This window comes from Rhinolophus sinicus, linkage group LG05, assembly GCF_036562045.2.
Source record: "Rhinolophus sinicus isolate RSC01 linkage group LG05, ASM3656204v1, whole genome shotgun sequence".
NCBI lineage: Eukaryota > Metazoa > Chordata > Mammalia > Chiroptera > Rhinolophidae > Rhinolophus > Rhinolophus sinicus.
In genome coordinates this window covers 38,398,895-38,420,271 of record NC_133755.1, presented here as the reverse complement: position 1 = coordinate 38,420,271, position 21,377 = coordinate 38,398,895, and the positions used below count along the sequence as shown (strand labels likewise).

General features: G+C 35.2%; 1 protein-coding gene across 4 annotated transcripts in view; it reads left to right on the top strand.

Moving 5' to 3' along the window:
* Window positions 1–21,377, top strand: part of RTN4 (reticulon 4) — a 70,212-nt gene that overhangs the window by 20,935 nt on the left and 27,900 nt on the right. The window contains exon 3 of one of the 4 annotated variants that reach the window (XM_019719545.2): window positions 58–2,460. The exons of 2 other annotated variants lie outside the window; for them this stretch is intronic. In XM_019719545.2, coding sequence (XP_019575104.2) covers window positions 58–2,460 — 2,403 coding nt within the window. Of the gene's footprint in view, window positions 1–57; window positions 2,461–14,179; window positions 14,458–21,377 lie in introns of those variants that run through there. One more of the 4 variants, XM_019719558.2, reaches the window with a different exon arrangement.

Here is a 21,377-nt window from a genome sequence, read left to right as displayed (position 1 = left end):
GCATTAACTCTGAGAACACTGGCACTCTCTAACTTTCCTTTCTGTCCATGGTCACAGAGAAAATTCTGGACTTGAAGGAGCAGCCAGGTAACACTGTTTCCACTGGCCAAGAGGATTTCCCATCTGTCCTGCTTGAAACTGCTGCTTCTCTTCCTTCTCTATCTCCTCTCTCAGTTGCTTCTTTTAAAGAACATGAATACCTTGGTAATTTACCAGCAGTATTACCCACCAAAGGAACACTTGAAGAAGCTTCTAAAGGGTTTTCAGAGAAGGCAAAAAATCCTTTTGTAGACAGAGATTTAACAGCATTTTCAGAACTGGAATACTCGGCAATGGGATCGCCGTCGTTCAGTGGCTCTCCAAAAGCAGGATCTGCCATAACAGTAGCAAACGCTAAGGAAGAAATCCTTGTGAGGAAGAAAGATGAACAGGAGGATGTAGTTAGTGATAACATCCTTCGTAGTCAGCCAGAGTCCCCTGTAGCCGTTACTAAATTGATTAAAGAAGAGAACAAAGTTACGTCTCCAGAAAAATCAAAGGATAGTTTTAATGAAAAGGGAGTTACAGCAGGAGCTCCTATGAGGGAGGAATATGCAGACTTCAAACCATTTGAGCGAGTATGGGAAGTAAAAGATATTTATAAGCAAGATAGTGATATGTTGGCTACTGCAGGTAATATAGACAGCAAGTTGGAAAGTAAAGTGGATAAGAAATGTTTTGCAGATAGCATTAAGCAAAGCAACCAAGAAAGAGATAGTGAAAGCAGTAATGATGATACCTCCTTTCCCAGTACACCAGAAGCTGTTAAAGATGGTTCAGGAGCATACGTCACACGTACTCCCTTTAACCCAATAGCAACTGAAAGCATTTCAACAAATATTTTTCCATTGTTGGAAGATCATACTTCAGAAAATAAGACGGACGAGAAAAAAATTGAAGAAAAAAAGGCCCAAATTGTAACAGAGAAGAATACTAGCACCAAATCATCAAACCCTTTCCTTGTAGCAACACCGAATTCTCAGACAGATTATGTCACAACCAATAATTTATCAAAGGTGACAGAGGAAGTAGTGGCAAACATGCCTGAAGGTCTAACCCCAGATTTAGTCCAGGAAGCATGTGAAAGTGAATTGAATGAAGCTGCAGGTACAAAGATTGCTTTTGAAACAAAAATGGACTTGGTTCAGACATCAGAAGCTTTGCAGGAGTCACTGTACCCTGTGGCACAGCTTTGCCCATCGTTTGAAGAATCCGAAGCGACTCCTTCGCCAGTGTTGCCTGACATTGTTATGGAAGCGCCACTAAGTTCTGTAGTTCCCGGTGCTGGCGCGTCCGCAGTGCAGCCCAGTTCAGCACCATCAGAAGCTCCTCTTTCAGTTAGTTACGAAAGCATGAAACTTGAGCCTGAAAATCCACCACCGTATGAAGAGGCCATGAATGTATCACTAAAAAAAGCATCAGGAACAAAGGAAGGAATTCTAGAGCCTGAAAGTATTATTGTAGCTGTTCAAGAAACAGAAGCTCCTTATATATCCATTGCATGTGATTTAATTAAAGAAACAAAGCTCTCTACCGAACCAACTCCAGATTTCTCTAATTATTCAGAAATAGCAAAAGTTGCACAGCCAGTGCCTGCTAATTTTGAGCTAGTTGAAGATTCTTCACCTGATTCTGAAGCAGTTGACTTATTTAGTGATGATTCAATACCTGAAGTTCCACAAAAACAAGATGAAGCTGTGATACTTGTGAAAGAAAACCTCATTGAAACTTCACCTGAGTTAATGATAGAACATGAAAATAAGGAAAAAATCAGTGCTTCACAACCACCTAAGGAGGGGAAGCCATATTTGGCATCTTTCCAGCCCAATTTAAACACCACAAAAGATACCTTATCACCTTCTGAAGTTTCAGCATTGACCCAAAAGGAGAAAATTCCTTTGCAGATGGAGGAGTTCAGTACTGCAGTTTATTCAAATGATGGCTTATTTATTGCTAAGGAAGCAAAAATAAGAGAGAGTGAAACATTTTCAGATTCATCTCCAATTGAGATTATAGATGAGTTCCCTACAATTGTCAGTCCTAGAACAGATTCTTCTAAGTTAGCCAGGGAATACACTGATCTAGAAGTAGCCCACAAAAGTGAGATTGCTAATGTCCAGGATAGAGTTGGGTCATTGCCTTGCTCTGAATTACCCCAAGACCTTTTTTTCAAGAAGGTACAACATAAAGGTGAAGATAAAGTCCACGTCCCAGATGAAATCTCCAAAGATAGGTCTGATGCTTCAAAGGTGCCCTTACTGTCTCCGGATGTTTCTGCTTTGGCCACTGAAACAGAAATAGGCAGTATAGTTAAACCCAAAGTTCTTGTGAAAGAAGCTGAGAAAAAACTTCCTTCTGGTACAGAAAAAGAGAACAGATCACCATCTGCTATATTTTCAGCAGAGCTGAGTAAAAGTTCAGGTAATCAGTCCATACATTATTTTGTGATTTCTTGTTTCCTTTTGACTTACTATGGAACATTCCACTACATTTTATGTGGTATATTATTACATTCATAGTGTCTAATAGATCACATTGATAAGAATTCTCTTCTGTCTCAGTTAAAAGTTTTAGTGCTTTTTCTGCCCCTATTGCACTCATCACTCACCCTCGCTCTTAACTTTTCTACACAGTTACTCATGGGTTATTTTTTATGGCACCAGGTAAATAGACAAATTGTTTTGTTAGAATTGGCTTCAATGTCTACTTTTCTTTGGCTTCAGTGTTTCCTGATAGCAAGAAGAGCAAGAGGTATTAAAACATTTTCAGATGCGTTTACTTTTGTCTTCCCAGAAGTTAATTCATTTTAAGTTTTTAATGAAAGAACATTTCCGTAATGTTTCTAATATTTCAATGTAATGTAGTATTTTTCAGCAATAGGTACAAAGTTACAGATACTGAGTAGTGGACATTTTGTTGAAAAGTATAACTTAAGGTATGCTGTTAGGGATTCTTACGAAAATACTTATTCTCATTTTTTTCCCTTTGACTCTATGTTTCCCATTACCTGATTTGTGTAAAGTGATTTGCACATGTGTTTTTTATTTAGCATTCTAATTTAGCTGTGTTTTCTATAAAAATACGTATTGTTTATGTGTATTTTACTGACTAGACTTACATATTGGAGATGGGGGCACTAGCGGCAGAGCCCAGTGTAGAGATCGGTGCTACAAGCTAGAGGAGACTGAACATGAAGGCAGTGGGGTGCGCATGGAGACCGAAGACTTGCTGTTTGATTGGTTAGGAACCTGAAGGATAAGGGTAGGAATTAAAACTGACTCATGTGCAAATACGTGGATGGCAGTGTGAGAAGCTGTGTTAGGGAACGTGAGAGAGTAAAGTGGGTTTTAAGGAGAGAAGATAGAAAATAAGTTTTGCATGTATTGGTATTAAGGTGTCTAGGTGTCATCCAAGAAGTGAGGGACATTATACATCGGAAGCTTTTGAGAGAGAGCTTGGCTGTGTGTGTCTGTTTCCCATGGGCTTAGGGATAGTAATTAAAGCACAGATAACAACTAAGGAGAGAACCAAGAGAAGATTTAAAGGTGGACGGATTGGTCAACATTATCAAATACTAGCTCAGTTAAAATAAGGATTGTCAACAAGGAGGGGAGATGTTGGCCTGACAGTGGCAGGTGGTTTGAGTGGGCAAGGTTAGGGCTGAGGGGTGAATGGGACTTAAGCAAATAGATACTAAATGTTGACAATTTTTAAGAAGTTTGAGAATGTGGAGAAAGAGTGTTAGCAAGTGTGAGGGAGAGTATGGGGTTGAGGATGGGCCTTTAAGAAAAATGATAGGAGTGCAAGTATAATTAAAGGTGCTTATAGAGAATCAGGAGGGGGATGGGATGAGATCAAGTGGAGGAATTAGCTTACAGAGCAGGAAGAATATTGAAGGACTTTGATTGTTGTGAACAAAAGGGTAAGTAAGTATGGGTGTTAATACTACGAGAGTTTTGTGACTGGTAGCTAAAGGATTGTTTGATGGTTTATGTTTATTCTTTACAGCAGTATGTTAGATCATTTGCTGAGAATAAACTAGAACATGCTTGAATGGAAAAGGTCTGAAATATCTTCTGAGTAGGGGAACAAAGGTATTGCAATAAGAGCCCAGTCAAGATTGACGGGTGGTCTGAGTGGTAAGGTGACTTTTCTTTAACTGTGCCCAGTAGCCTGGGGATGGATTTAGAGACGGCAAATGCTTATATTGATTCAAGGTTGTATTTTGCTAGATGGGCCCAATGGAAAGATAGTGAAAGGAGTTGAGGATAATGGCAAGAGAATAGTTGGAAGTGTTGGACTTTAAGTTGAAGAATGTAAAGAGGGGAAGAGAGGATGTAAAGAGGGGAGTAGAGGGAGTTCACAGGAGAATAGATCAAAGAACGTGATGTCCAGATCTAAGAATCAAGAGGAACAGGAATAAATATGAACACCAGCGTGATAGGAAGCTGTAGTCGAAGTAGAATTGTGTGTGTGATTGTGTGGTAGATGTTGAATTTAGAATTCCAGGTTGGTTATAGTGGCCAGGATTTGGCCATGAGGCACGGGCAAAAGTTGAGTGGGGTGAAAATGGGGAGATGGTTCACAGTGCAGTGGGGATTTCAACAGCACGTTAAAATGGTTTAGGAGAAAACAGTAAAAAGAAGAGTCTGAGAAGCCTGGAGCAGCATGGGGATGATAGTGTGGATGAAGACCAGCGGTGAACAAAAGATGAAGGCTAAGACCACGTCCTGCCCTCATGCAGCTTGCACTTGGTAATAGATAAATGGACATTGATATTTTTGGATAAAATTTGTCATGAAAAAATATCAAGGGATCAAATTCTGCATCATAATGTCTTGCTCGTTTTCCTTTTACAAAATCAATCTTTCTTCCCAAAATTAAATTGCGAAATAAAAATAGTACAAAGAATGTCTTACACTCTACATCTAAATATACCTTTTAACATTTTTCCCATTTGCTTTATCATCTGTGGTCCTTCTTTCTATAGATAACTAGATATGAATACATAAATACACCCTTGTTTTTCCTGAACCATTTGAGAGTAAGTTATATACATTCTGTTTTACTACTAAATATTTCAAAAGGGAATATACTCTTACATAACTTCATAAATTTACATTGATACAATACCTTTTTCTAATCTACCATTCATACTCCAGTTGTATTAGTTGGCCTAACCTTTATGGTGTCCCGTGCTGCAAGATCCAGTCTAGGGCCAACTTTTGCATTTAGTGGTCATGTTGCTTTTGGGTCCTTTCATCTCAAACAATTCCTGTGTTTATCTCTTATGACGTTAACATGTTTGAAGAACACAGGCCCTTCCTCCTCTCCCTTTTTAATAGAACATTCCTCATTTTGCATTGGTCTGATACTTCTTAGTGATTAGATTGAGGTTATGGATTCATGGCCAAATGAAGATGACATGTAGTGACCGTCTCGTGTATGATAACTGGAGGTACCCATTATCCATCAGTCCCTCACTGATGAGAGGTTAATTTTGACCACCTAGTCAAGGTGGTCCCTGACATCCTTATTGAACTGCCGTCTTTCTTCCTCTTTCACAACTAGTAAGCAGTCTGAGGGGTGACAGTTCAAGACCATGCAAATATCTTGCTCCCCATCAAAATTCCTTCCCTAGATTTAGTATCCATTGATGATTCTTGCTTGATTCATTCCTTACCATTAAGGTGTCAAAATGACGATTTTTCAATTCTAACACTCCTACATTTATCAGTCAATCCTTGGCATTTACTGTTAGCGAGAGTCCGCCTGTTCTATGAATTAGTTAATTATCAGTATGGAACCAGATTCCTGTTTTCCCTCAGTGGTTTATAATTCATTACTGTACTTAATTATTTTGGTTGTAAATTGTCCCAAATTTGGAGGGACATGCAGCTATTCCTTTTCGGGGTGAAGAGGGAAGCACTTCTTACTTTCTAGCATAACAAAATGTTGTAGGCTCATTTTATGCCTATTCTGCTCCCAGCCCTGGAATCAGCCATTTCTTCAAGCATCCCTGATTTCTGTTAGTGGGGGATGATATTAGAGATCAAGAGTTGGATCTAATTGTGTGGCTTGCTACTGTAGGTCTTTCCATTTTAGCCCTTTCAGTGGACAGAGCTAAGAAATGCTTATATACGTACATACGTACATGTAAGTAAACATAAGTACATACACTTACTTAGGAAATCATGAGTTTACACAGATACCTCCAATTCCAGTCCATTCCCAGAGGATTCTTTCTTCCTTCATTTCATCTTTGAATGTTCCTTTTATAGTGAGGGAAACCTCAGGAACCCTGGCTCCTAACACCACCCAGTACATTTACTCATTTGTTTAACCCTTTAATACATCTAAAATGTTTTAGAATGCTCAACCATAATAAAAGAATTCAGGATCATTTTGCAAATCTTCCTCTCCCAACCCTACCCAAGATTGAAAGTATATAGTCAAATATAAGTTACTTGGGTTAGTTTTTTTCCATCCACTCTTCCTTCTCCCTTTCCCCACCTTTAGTGTGGTAATAATATCCAGCTGAAATGCAGTTAGATTAATTTGTTTCAGTTTGCTTTCAGTTTTAGGTTTTCATTCTCTCTGCTTAGAAGTTTTTAAATTGAGAATTTTGAAAATCTTAGCTAAGAAGCTGAATTCTCATTTTACCTGAAAAAGGGAGACTACCATTTATGGGAAATCTAAGCACAAGCACTTTGACCTGTTCATCTCATTTAGTCTTCACTGTAATCTGAAAGCAGGAACCATTTTATGGATGACAAAATTTAAGTCTAAGGAAATTAAGTAGCTTTCCCAAGTTTACATAGCAAACTGTATAGTAAGCATAATACTTCTGAGCTCCTACAGTGTTCCAAACATTGGGCTAATTTTCTTATTTGTATGAATTCTTATACAATTCCACAAGGAAGATCTTTTTTTCAACAGGTGAAGTACTGGGATTCCAGCATAGGTTTTGTCCCCTTCTCGGTAGTTTCTACATTTTGGAATGAGTGGTGATTGTCGTAAATGTAGCAAATAACCAAAGTGCTGCTGCTTTCATTACACACCTGTTGTGTTGGGGGCATTAACCAATGCAACCCACTTTTTTAAAAGTCAAGAGAGCTGGTTACCATGTTCATTTTCTCACGTGGCCTTCCACATGCGGGGATACTAGATTGAGGGGAACGTTCTGCTTCCATGTATGGACTGAATACCCTGTTGTGGTGGACAACTGCCTTTGTTGGTGGTGGTTCACCGGTAAAGAAAGGTGCTGATGTCTCCCATCCAAACCACAGAGGTCTTGACTTAATGACAGCGATTGCTTCATATGCTTGTGGATTGTTTGGTTTGCCACTAATGCACAAGATATTTTCAGTTCATAATCAGGATATAGATTGTGTTTTGCTGACCTGTTGGAACTATCGCTGAATGAAGCGTAAACCAACTACAAGTTCATTACCTGATGTCTAGGAATAACTAAGTAGTATTGCCGTAATAAAGAACTCAAAAGGGGCCTGTTACCTAGGCAAAGACTTAATTATCCTTTGCAAATTTATATATACTTTTTAAATGTGTTCATGAAGAAGAGCTTTCTTTTGATGATGTTTATGACTTAAAACATTTTTCTTATATTAATTTAAAAAATTTACTATATAGCCTTTGAACTTTCTCACTAAAGCATCATAGGTATTATACATAAGGTTTAGTATTTTGGTTAAAATATTTTTAGTGAGCATATTTAGGGCACTTTAATAATTATCAGTTGGGCTTTAATTATGACAGTAAGCAGTTAATCTGATAAAAGTAAGAAATTTATTCAGAAAAATTAAAATGGTTAATAAACTGAGTGGAAGTACCTTCAACTGGAAGGCTGTTAGTAAATGTACAGTGTACTTAAATTAGAAACTGACTGCTGCTAATAAAGGAATCCATTATACTTACTTAAGTGCAACATTGTCAAATTAGTGGGGATTTATTTAGTAGTAAATTTTAAATTTTCACATAGGAGCGTCTAACGATACTATTTACAGTTTGAAAATAAATATGAAATATGTACCATAAAGAGATAGATACCGCTAAATACTATGTGGTTGAAAGAACTTTATCTTGGGCATTTTATAGACCTGAGTTCTTATCCCAGCTTTATCACTTACTAGCTGTATGACCTTGGGCAAATGCCTTAATCTATGTGAGCTTCAGTAATTTGAGATGTCAGAATTTCTCTCCAGGACCTGCTAACTATCAGTGAAGTCAAGGCAACAGTACGTGAAGCAATCTGAAGTAAATATGCTCATTGTACAAGTCTGAGAAATAGAAAAAGCATTGGGATGAAAAAAATTTGTAATTGTATTGCCCAGTCATAATTGTCATTTTAGAATATATTCTTGTCTATTTTCTGTGCACATGGATACTTTATGAATGCAGTGAAAAATAAGTCTTAGCAAATAGGGATATACTTTACATCTTGTTTATAGCTTTTTAAAAAATTAGTAATATATAATGCCAACATTTCCATGTCTTTATTCTTCTGCATGATTTTTTAATGCTTGTGTTCCTTGTTATTGGATGTACTATAATTTAACCAGTCAGTTTACTATTCTTGGACCCTTAGATTTTTCTCAACTTTATTACTTATAAATAATTCTCTTATTAACCTTTTTACCTTTAAATATGTTTATGTCTGTCTGTCTGTCTATCTATCTATCTAGCTATCTATCTGAATTCTTCTCCATAAATTACTAGAAATAAAACCCTGGGCACATGGGTATCAATGAGCATTTTTAAAAGTTTTGACAAAAAATTGGCTATCAGAAAAGTTGTACTATTTTTTTACCCGTCAGAGTAAGGAAACACCCATTTCTCTATTGTCCCCAACAACTGATATTGATTTTGGGAGTAGATGATACTTTCACATTATATAAAATTTAAAATGCACAATGACAGTAAGTCTTCTGTCTCAGCTAGCCACCTAGTGCTCCCCTTCCAGACTTTGTATAAGTGGCATTAAAAAAAAAAAAAAAAGACCCTTTATAAGTTTGATAGGTTAAAGTGGTATCTTGCTGTTTTGATCTTTGATTATTAGTGAAGGTAAACATGTTTCATATAATTATTGGCTATTTGTATTTCTTTTGTGAATTGCCTGTTCATACCCTTTGCCCAGTTTTAACTTTAGATGTTCATCTCTTTCTGATTTTGAAAGCTCTTTATATGCAAAGGGTACAAACTCTTGTCATGTTACAGTTTTCCAAATAATTTTTATTTTACTTTATATTTCAGTGGACATTTTAAATTTTCACATAGGAGCGTCTAACGATACTATTTACTTATTTATAGTTTAATTTTTACATTCAATTCTGATCTGTTTAAAACTGATTTTGAATTCTGGTCATAGATCATTTTATCCCACATGTTCTTTTTGATAGGTGGTGGTGGTGTTTTTCTATTCCTATCATACTCTGACCTAGTTCTATAATACCAGGCAACAATCCGAGGGAACACCGAATGAGAACACAGTTTTTGTCAGATTGCATACCCTGGGTTGGACCATCAGCTGTAATGTGGGTATTGGTGCCATCTAGTGTCGTAGATAGGAAATGAGGTCTATGGAATGCTCTCTAATTGACCGTATGGAATATATTCAGTTGGGAAGATAAATTTAGTGAGCTGTGGGTCTTTGCTTCCCACTAAAATGACTCAAAATGAATTTATAGAAGGATTTTGAAGTTTGACGCATGGTACTGAGTCAAACAAATGCTTGAATCATGCTATTAAAAACATTGTGAAAGGGCCTTAAAGATTGCCTCAACCCTGTGCACTTTAAGGAAAAGTTTTAAAAGATTTGTTCAGAGCCTAATGACCATTAATTTTTTAATTTCAAATTTAAAATGCTTTGGATCTTTTGGAAAAGCTGTATATTTATTTTAGATTATAAGAAGTCAGCATTTATACAGTTTTCATTGAACACTTTCCATTTCTTTATGGAGTTTAGTATTCGTTTTTAGAAGTTTATATGAAATTTTTTATAGACTACAAAATGCTCAGTATTTTTTGGCATTGTAACTTGTATTGTCTTTCATTTTCTAGACTAAAGTCTCCATGTCTTGAGGTTCAATTCAGTAGTTAATGTTGAAGTGCTATAATTTAGTCCATAGAGGGCATTATATTACAGCATATGGTATTAAACAGTGTTGTTTAGTAGCTTTCAGTAATGAAACGTATGTTTAGTTTCGTACTTTTGTATAGCTCAGAATAATTAAATTTTGAAGTTAGTTTAAAACTACTGTATAGCTTAATTGCTTATTTAAAAAAAGAACATTGTTCTCTATTGCCAGAAAGTAGAAATAATTATTTTAGCTATACGACCAATCCCCATCTTAGAGTGTAGTACTTTAAATCCAAATGACTGCCTCTTTCCTACCTCATTTCTCTTTATGGCTAAACATTGTGAAGAAAAGAAGCAAAACAAAAAGTTGAGTTTTTCTGGGATTCAGAAGTAGAAGAAGGAAAGAAATGGAAAAGGAGAAAGACCTTGGGATAGCTGGCTGGGGCAGTCGTAGTGTTTACATATTTGCTGCCTATTCCAAAATAGTCTGAAATCGTTCCACTGAGATACGAACCAAACACACACACACACACACACACTTCATGATAGGGTTATAGAGAAAGGAGTTTTTTTTATTTTTAGGAATTGATTTAATCACATAATTTTCCTACTAATGAGGTAAGTGCACTAAGACTATGAGAGTTTTGATTTGAGATACAAGGAGAAGAGGAACAGAGAGAGTGTAGGTAATTTTAGAGCATGGAACCCTTTGGAAAGGAGTTAGGGGTATGTTTGAGGAGGTTTTCGTCATTGGGTTTTGTCATGCTTGGGGGGGCAGTACTTGGGATGTGGACACTGAAGAGTGGGAAGTTACCAAACATGAACTTTGAGCTTATTTCAAAAGTTCTGTGTAAGGCTCATTTTCAGTTTAGGAAAAGGACAGTATCTCCCCCTTTCCCAACAGTATACAATAGGACTTAGAATTTAGACAGCACATTTATTTGATTGCATTATAAATAAAGGAACCTAGTATGGTCTCCTCCTTTGGAAGCCTTTCCTTTTAAGGGGAAATAGGTTCCTTTCCTAAATAATCAAAATGCTGTTTGCAAGTTGGGATGTATCTTCTGCTGTATTTGAAAATTGTTATTGAAAAGATTTTTTGTTTTTTAAATAAAATGTTACATATTTGAAGGAAAACAAATGCTAAGTTTGTAATAGGTATTTATTTACCTGTAAAGTTGGGATTTAATGTGGAATAGGACCTATATACTGTCCCATATATACCATATTTTGCCTTGTATACTCAGCACTTTTTTGCCCAAATTTGTGAGGGAAAAATAAGGATGCGCATTATACATGGGTAGTACTAATTCCGTGTCTATATAAATGTTTTTAATTCTTTCATTTATGCTGATGAGTTAAAAGTGTAACTCTAGAAATCAATAACGATATCTGTATGGAAAATAAATACCCTGGAATAGGATAATAGGTTTTGTTGCACTTACGACGAACTTGTAACAAGAGTTCTTGGCCTTCTATGATGTGTAATTATCGTAAATTTGTTACTGGTACATAAAATTTCTTGTACCTTGTATCTGTTTTTGTAATTTGTAATTATTATATAAAATTTCTTGTACCATAATATGTTAAATAAATGCTAAAATTCCTTTATAATGCAAAAAACAAGTGCCTAACTGTAAATAAATAAAAATTTGAATTAAAAAATTAAAAGATTTTTTCCCCCCGAAAGTTAGGACCAAAAAACGTGAGTGCGCATTATACACAGGAGTGCATTATTATACATGGCAAAATACGGTAAATTTTTTCTCAGCTGGAGAATAATAGAACTATATAGCAAAGCACAATAATTTCTGTGTGGGGGGCACTTCTGCTTGGAAAGGTATTGGGTCATTGCCTAGCATTGAATGGCTTAATATATGTGATTTATTATTTTTTTTTATTAGTTTCAGGTATACAAAGCATGTAATAGTATCCCTCACAAAGGGATAACACCCCCCCACATGTATTACCCCTCTGACTTCGTATATAGCTGTTACTATGCCATTGACTCTATTCCCTGTTATATGTGCTCTCTTAGATGTGTTTAAAGGCTTTGTCCCCTTGTAGTTTGTTATTTTTAACATGATAGTAAATAATAATAATAAATAGCACTCACATAGGGCCTACTTTTTGGTAGGTATTGTCCTAAGGCCTTTTGTATACGCTAACTCGTTTGATCCCCACAATAAGCATAGCCCATGTGGCTTTATATTTTTAACAAATTTATCTCATCAAATTTTCAAATTTAAGCACCTTTTTGCTTAGCTTACCAAACTTTAGTTTTAAAACTTTCCTAAGAAAGAAATGGGCAAAATGTCATATAATTTATAGGAGCTGTAACCTTTAGTAGCCTAAAGTGCAAAAGTCATAAACATTAAAGGATTAGCACTATTAAAGGTCGAACTTTCAAGGCTCCTATTTTGACTTTTTAATCTTTCAGTGGAGCTGTTAAGTGTATTCAATGTTTAGATGAATGTGTGTGTATTCTTACACATTCTTGTACTCTCAGATTATCTTTTTTTTTAAATTGTTGAACCAAGTTAAGTACCAGAAGATCTGAATAGTGTAAGTGGTAAATACCCATATCTCAAGAAATCTATTTTTTATCCTCTCCTGTTAGTGTAGTAATCTCTGACTTAACAACAGTGTTTTGGTGCTGTGTTTGAATGCTTTATTCTAATGCTAAAGTATTTATTAGCCTTTAGTTTTAAGGGATTCATTATTAGGAAATACTATTTTTGAAATATTTTGTACTTATTGAATAGTTTGGAATTTCAGACTATTGCGTGGAGAGGCCAAAGATTTTCAACTATGATATGACTTGGTGACAGCGTTCTCAAATATCATGTTATGCAAGGGTCCAGTGAATAAAGTTGAAAGTTAAATATTAACTTGAGCTGAGAATACTAGACTCTCTTTAAAATTTTGCTTTATTTATGTTTGGAATTAGAGAGGCAAGTAGGAAAAGAACTGACTCATTGATATTCAGGCCACTTCTGATATTCAGGATTTTTTAAGAGTTTTGTAGCCCACACAGTTCTACAGCAAATTCTAGAAAATACTATACCTATTTCAATATAGTTGTATAGTCTTAAGAAGTATGTACTGTTGTACATAGGCTACCTATCTTATCATACTTGTCATATCACGCATTTTAAAATATCTTAGGTGGTGTGTCATTATATATTGCCTTTTCTGCTTAGTCAAAGGGTAGCATCAATTAAACCAGTTGTGGAACATTGGTAAAGACATAATACAAACACTGCACTGGCATTAATGGCAGTTTTATGATGTAGAACAAAAAATCCTCAAATTCTGTACATAGGTTTGTTTTTGTATTTATCAGTTAAATTTTAGTTTGGTCTTGATAGCGTTTTCCCAAGGCAAATGATATAATTAGCACATGGATATCTCTCCTCAAGCCAAGAGTCTATTAATAGTACCTGCAGTGGTGTCTAATAGATATTTATTGAAAGATTGAATTAGAGCAGGTGATGATTAAGAATAAGTGTATATTTGTAAGTCGCTGATTTTCTATAACAGTGAAAGAAGGAAAAATAACATTGCATTAGAAAAAGGAGACAGAATAAAAACTTTCCTGTTGAAGTAGCATATATTCAATAAACATTACATTAATAGTTGGACTTTGTGATTCTCTGCTTTTACCCTCATAAGGGCGCAAAGTGCTGAATGCTTTAAGCATTAAAAAACTTAGGAGAAAGTAAGAAGAGACTCAGGATTTCCCAGGCTTAAAATTTAAGCTATTACTCTTCTTTGGATTAGTCTATTTTTATCTTATCAGGTAACCACTGATTTTAGAGTTTCAAATAAAACCCAAAACCAGCAGCCTAATTCACCCATCTATCAAAAATAAAAAAACAAAAAACCCTCAAACCGCACAGGACTTTAAGTGCATTTCAGTGGTTAATTCAGTGGTTAAAGAGAGAACAACCCTCTTTTCTTTCTTTTGGTAGCCTGTTGTTCCCCCTGCAAAAGTAGCTCTATTTGGTATGGGCAACAAGCAAAAGACTGGGGCAATAAACAGATAGAAGGGAGGCAGTAGTGCCTGAGTATTAGTAGCCTAGTTACAGATTGCACTGCGTCAGACTGCTCCACACCCAGAAGACGTCAGGTGACCTCAGTCCTGCAGTTGTGCAGCAGAGGAGACTGCAGACTTTGCTTGGAAACGGAGATTTCATGTCTCGGGGGGGTAGATTTTTGCAGTTACAGCATTTCTGTTGGTATGCATAATTGATAATTGCATCTGGAGGGCAGATTGTGACAAGAGATGGACGGTCAGAAGAAAACTTGGAAGGACAAGGGTATATCTGTTTTTTTTAACCTATTCAATTTATTTGTGTGACCAGTAATATATTTATATGAATAAGTTTTTCAATTTAGGTATATTTTGGATTGAAAATGAAACCTGTGAATGGTTTAGGAGAAAGATTAAAACAGCTATTTCAAATGTGTTTTTACATGTGATTATATATGAGAAAATGTCATGCTGTTCTGTTTCACTGGCATTCGATTTAGTCTTTGCAGTCCTATCACTGATTAGGTTATATTTTTTAATCTTGCACATTATTAACTGTATAGGTTTAACGTATTTCATTTGTTGGTCACTTTGCTTTGATAAATTGACATAGCTGTCTTTGTGTTCCATAATGACGTATTTTCTGTGACTGTTTTTTTAAAAAGCTGACTTGGTGTAGTTGAAATTCTATCCAAAGGTTTGTAGGTAGCAAGATACTGCGTTTGCAATAAGCCTGTTTTCTTCTTTGGAGATCTTACTTAACCTTTAAAGTTATTACCAGTCCCCTTTTAATTAGATTACATTTTTGTATATTTTGAAATCGTTAAAATGTATACACAGCTGTTGGTAAAACATGTCTATATTTAAGTCACTAACCTTTGTCCTTATAATAACCAATCACTGATCTTGATCCCCTTTCCTCCCCCTTGAAAGCCCAGATCTTTTCACGTCTCAGTGGATCATTGTGTAAGAATTTAAGCCCCTAAGTGGTAAAATGTTGACTGTAATAAATATTTTAAGTGTGTCATGTAGATGGTTAAATGTGCCATTTAAAAAAAAAATAGAAGATGGTAGGTAGGCTGTGTATCTGACCACTTATAATAAATTGTCTTAAAAATTATTAGAGCGATTCTTAAGTAATCCAAGTAGACATTTCATATAAGCCTTTTTTTTTTTTCTGGCCACATCCAAGTTTTATAATTAAAAAATTTTTTTTTCCTTCTGCAGAAGAATTGGTAGCATTGGTAATTATGTTTCTAAAAGCAATATGGAGAGTTAACTACAGTAACTTTCACAACATCTTTTTAAAAATTTGTTCAATAAAGAAATTAGGAAAGTGAGTTTAAGATTGAGTTCATATCGAGACATTGGAAAGATTTTATAGTTATAACTTAAAGAATAGACAAAAATACAACTTTGGAATTTTACCTTTATGGTTTCTTTACCTGAGAATTTAATAAGGGGAAAGATTTTGATTTCTTTATCCTTCTGACCTTTAGCATTACAAAGTGAAAGGTGAATTGAATTGATAAACTAGTTTTTGATAAGTAAAATGATAGTAGTGATAATATAATAAATACAGGCTTTAAAAATAGGTGAAATGTCACATCTGGGCCTACTTTGCAACTATTAAGGCTCTGTGTTAATAATTTAAATCGTGAACCATTGAATAACATGGTAAGTTCTTTATTTGTTGAACTAATTAAGGTGTATTTTGAGACAAGAGAAATTAAGATCCAGTATAGTCCATATTATGTTAGAGATTTGTTTTCTTTTCAGACACTAAATATAAAATCAGATTTACTCTTGAATATCCCTGGGGAGCCTCACTGTATGTAAGTGTAATGGCCTAATGTCTTTTAGTGCTTGTCTTTGGCTTTTTTTTTACTTGGTAAGACTAATTTTACCTATTTTTCTGATTCACTGAAGTTACACTTTAGTATTTTCTTTATCAGCAACTAATTTTAATGTTGTAGATTATAGGTTACAACTTAAATGGAAATAATTGAGAAGCTGAAGCTGACATGGAATGAGTTTTTCCTCATTTTGAAAATTAAAAGTGTGTGACAGTAGAGGAAAGAATCTAATCTAGGCTCTAGGTATAGTTTTAAAAATATGTTTAGGCCCATGTTTTTTTTCTACTCTCCCTGAACCCTTAAGTGCCATGTTTGAAACACATTCAGTCATCTACTGGTATAACGGAAGTAAGAAATACTCTCATTTCAATATTTAAAAAAGTTTTTTTGTGTTTTTTTTTAACCAATTAACTAGTATTTAGGACTTTATCTTTCAGGGTAAGACCAGTATTAATAATTTGTATTCTATTACATATTTTTTCATCCTGGATTTTCTTTTGTTCTTAACAATATACTTTTATAACAGATGAAGTCAACATAGTACTTGATTATTAGGGTTATATGGAAAGCATTGCTTAAGACCGTCAAAAGATTTTGAAGAGCTTAAAATAATGGGTAGGTTTGGGGGTTTACGTGGGGTGGAAAAGTGATGTAACCACTAAACAAGGTGTAATGGACACTAAGTAGAGCTTTCTGGATAGAACAGAATATTTATAGGAAGCAGTTGAAAGATAGGTATGGTCAAAAAATAAAGATTTACAAGATCTAGGTCAAGTTTCTTCAAACTTCCCTGAAGATAAAAATCATCTAAGTGCTTCTTAAAAATTCAGATTCCTGTGATCCTACTCAGACCTCTCAAATCAGAATTTACAGGGGAAAAGCCTGGCAATCTGTATATTAAGCATCCTGGTGTAATTACTGGTATAATCAGGCAAATTTAGGAAATATCAATCTAGGTTTTAAAATTTCTGGTCTGGTATGTTTCGATTTTGGCTAAAGTAAGACACTTACCCTTTCTGGTCTTTAGTTTCCTCATTTGCATGACTTCTAGGGTTCGCGATTTGATGTTCTCTGGTTTTATAAAGATACCCTGGGCCAGATTGCAGATGACATTGGGTTTTGGATTTTATCATAAAGGAAATAAAGAGCCTTTGGAAGTTTTAAAGTAGGAAGTGATAGAATGATAGCAGGTTTGAAAGACTGCTTTGGGGTGCTGTATAATATAAATTGGAGACCTTAGAGACAGAACAGTTAGGATGACTGTATGTGCCCAGACTTAAAGCAAATAGTGCCTGAACTTGGTCTGAGACAGGAGTGAAAAGGAAGTGACAGATTTGAGAAACTCAAGGAAGAAAGACGACATTTGACATAGATTTGTGGGACTAGGGTAAAGGAGGGACTCCGAGGACATGAAATTGTAGTCAGTGAAACGCTGGCATTGCTGTGGTAGCGCTTTAGTTTTCGTAGAACTAGAGCTAAAGTGCATAGACATGATGCCAAGTTCAATTTTAGAAACTTCAAATTTGAAAAGATGATAGGACATCTCTGCAGCTCAGAGAAATGACAGGTTTGATGATAAAGAATTGGGAATTGAATGCAAAGTGAGACAGATGAGTACTGTGTGGGTACAGTAGTCCACACTTACCGTGGATGCCTAAAACTGTAGACAGGACCAAACCCTAGATAGTACTGTGTTTTTTCCTATACACACCTATGATTAATTTACAAACTAGGCACAGTAAGAGATTAACAATAGCTAGTAATAAAATAGAACAATTATAACACTGTGTAGTAATAAAAGTTATGTGAATGTGGTCACAAGATTAAGGAAGAAAAGCATAAAACCTACATGGTGGGGATGCACAGCACCAGGAAAGACAGGGCGTTAGTCAGAGCAGTAAAAGAAGCAGGTGGTTGTAGTTCCACTGATAGTAAGGGGGGGGGAGAGAATTTTCAAGGAGAAATGAGTGGTTGAATACTACAGGGAAGCTGTTTAATATGAAGATTGAGAAATGGTTGTGAACCCTGTTGAATTTTAGGAATGCATGTTACTATCCATTATTATTAGTGCTTTTTGGATTTGGCAGTTACCGTGCTTGGATTTGGCAGGTGACCTTTGAGAGAAATTTCTGTAGGATAGGGACAGAAATGTTTCTAGCACTGGAGTTCAATTTAACTATGCCTTAAGACAAACTGGCTTTAGACAATTCCTGGAGCATACTTCCTTGCAGAGGTTCTCCTAGGGCTCCCTGATCTTTACTTTTGATAGGCTACTTTCCATTTCTTGGAAAGCTTAAGGTTACTGAGTATATGGGAATAGCTGTTTGTACACACTGACATTCAGGTAGAGGGGAGCAAAGGTCTTGCTGCTTGAAATAAATGCCTTTCTTAACCCCTGGGAATGCCAAAAAATGTCTGCGAAGGGAACTTTGTCATTAACTAGTGGAGAGACCAGTTGATTGGAGGAAGGCCCCTGCTTTCAATCCTATACTTAGTTGAAATCCAATGTTTAGGCATTCATCACTTCATACAGAGTGGTTTGGATGTATGTTTTTAACAGTGCGTATGTGTTGGGGGGTAAATATGGTACATTGTTTTCTGTAATAATTTTTCTCCCATTAAATGGGGAAATACCTTTCATTTAAAAAATATATTCCATTTTGTTTTAATGGCTATAGTATTCTAAGTATGTACAGTTAATTCCATATAGTTAAATATTCAAGTTATTCCTAAAGTTTTGCAAGTATAAACAATGCTAAGATAAATACAATGGAATAGAAACCTTTGTTTTTTGTCCATGATTATTTCTAAACAAATTGCTGGGTGGTAGTATTTAGGCTTTTGTTGCTTTTGTTCATGTTGCAAAACTGCCCTCCAGGAAGACTGTACAAATTATCCTGAGCAATCTACAGTACAGGAGTGTCTGTTCTGAAACCTTGGCCAAGATTAAATATTACATACGCATTTCTAATGGTTTTAACTCTTTCTGAGATAGCGATTTTGTCAGTTTTAAGTAAATTAGTTGATTGAACCAGGTTTATATTTAAAAAGAGTAAGTTTGCAAATGTTTCCTCCTCTGTATGGTTTAGTGTCCTTTATGGGTAAGTCATGGGAACAATGGTGGAAATATCCTCTTGGTTTTCTTTATTTACCCAAGTCTGTTTACTCCTAACTCCTCACCAGGACTCCTGACTGGTTTTTCCACTAAATCTACTGTGTGGCTCCAACCCCAGCACTTACAGGTTTTTTCTTTACTTTTTAAATAGAGTTTATACTGTCTATTCTGGACTTCTAAAAGGCATCCATGGCTTAGCCCCAACCTTTATAATCTTTCTTGCTTTGTCTCTTGCCACATTGAAAGACGTGTTCCTTAAACATGCCTGTTTTTTGTTTGTTTGTTTTTTGTTTGCATTTACTTGTGTTTTTGTCTGTCTAGAATGCCCCTTTGCCCCATTTCATTTTGCCCAGTTGCACTTATCAAAGACCCAGTGCTCTCGAGGTCTTCACTAATCCTCTCAGGTGGAGGTGATCCAATGTTCCTCAGAACTGCCATCTCAGTTTTTATTTGGTGCCTTCTATTACAGTTATTTATATGTATATCTTGGCTGTTTTTCCAGCCCGTAAATTTCTTGAAATCAGAAAACAGTGGTGGCTTCAGTACTGGGTCTCCTCTTTGACTCTCCACAGCTTCTCAATAAAGTAAGAGGCTGAAAGCATTGATGTTAATTAAGCCAGATTTACCCCTGGCTTTGAACCCTATACATACGTTTTTGGAAAATTTTTAACATGTTTTTTCCCAAGTGGGAGAAATAAGAGAAGAGATTTCCTCCCTTAATCCTTCTAAAGGAGCAATTAAGTAACTTAAGCAACTTTTATAAATCCAGGATTTTAAAATTATATCTGCAGACCAGTCATTTTATTAGTGATTTTTATTCCCGACTTTCTAATTTTACAGGTAAAGAAACCAAGAAAACTGAAGAGATTATTTGTTGAGGATCACATAGCTGGCGGGTGGCATAGGGCCTTTGCTTTTATTTTACTATTTATATTTTACTTGAACAACCGAAGATTGAAAAATGTAAAAGCTGAAATGACCCATATTTTGATATTCATTTAGAGTCTAACAGCATCTTATTGAACATGGTATATATTTGTTTTGTATGGTCCTCACTCTGCAACAAAAGAGGCAGCAGTCTATCACACTAGCCATGAGAGAAAGGTGGTGTTGCATGTTTAGTGTTGCCAAAAGGTTATATTTGGTGGGAACTCTGTGGGCCAGGAGTTTAATTTCTCTTCGTCCTTAGGGATTGTATTATATGCTTGAATATAGGAAAAGTAAGCAGTGACTAGAATTCTTATTCTGGTCTTGTAGGTATCCCCTAAATTACCTTTTTATCTATTCAGTTGATCCCATCTCTTGCTAGAATTTAGGCTAAAGAAAGTTATTAAATTCAATTTAGCCAGTCCTTCTGTTTGCACCTTTGGAGCAGTATTCTGAGACCAAATTTTATTTTTCTGCTTTTATCATGGATAATACTGATTTATGTTACTGGGTGTGTGTTTCTATGGGGAGGAAGGGTGTGTATGAAATGTATAAATACATTTATTTAAATCTGTTTCATGGCTTTCAAAATTTTAATCCAATCACCTCTTAGGCATTTATGTAAGGCATTGATAAACACTAACACACTCCTTTCTCTCAACTACTCTTTTCCCCATTATCTTATATTCTATATAGCATTTACTTAAGGAACTCAAAACAGCTCAAAGATTAAAAAGCTATCAAATATTAATGATATTATTGAAAGTCTATTGTTGGGCATTGAGATAGATTTAGGTTTTCTACTCTCAGACTACAGATTTGCTAAAATTCTGATTTTCCTTAAGAATGTGAGGAATTATAGTTCTTTGTCATATATATACTCATTTATTTTTTCACCTAAATCCAAAATAATTTAAAATAGATTATTCTGATCAATGTTGTGAGTACTTTCCCTCATTTCTCTATCTGTATTATTAGCCATTTATTCAGTAAGCATTTATATTGAGTGTATATAATAGGTATATAAGGTTATAGAAGTATAAATATAACTAGTTTAATGAAGTTTATTCTCTTTTTTGTATTAGTAATTTGCTTTGAGTTTTCCTCCCATTCCAGTTTATTTTTTCAAGTTTCTGGAGTTACAGAACTGTGTTTTCTATTAATATTTAGTTTTTATTTGTAGAAAATGGAATTTTCAGCAGTGATTTCCTATTTTTAAGGTTTGGTGCTTATTATAATGCTTGGGTGCTAACAAGCAGTAAAATTTAAACAATAGTAAATTACACATTGAACCAATGTATACTCTTA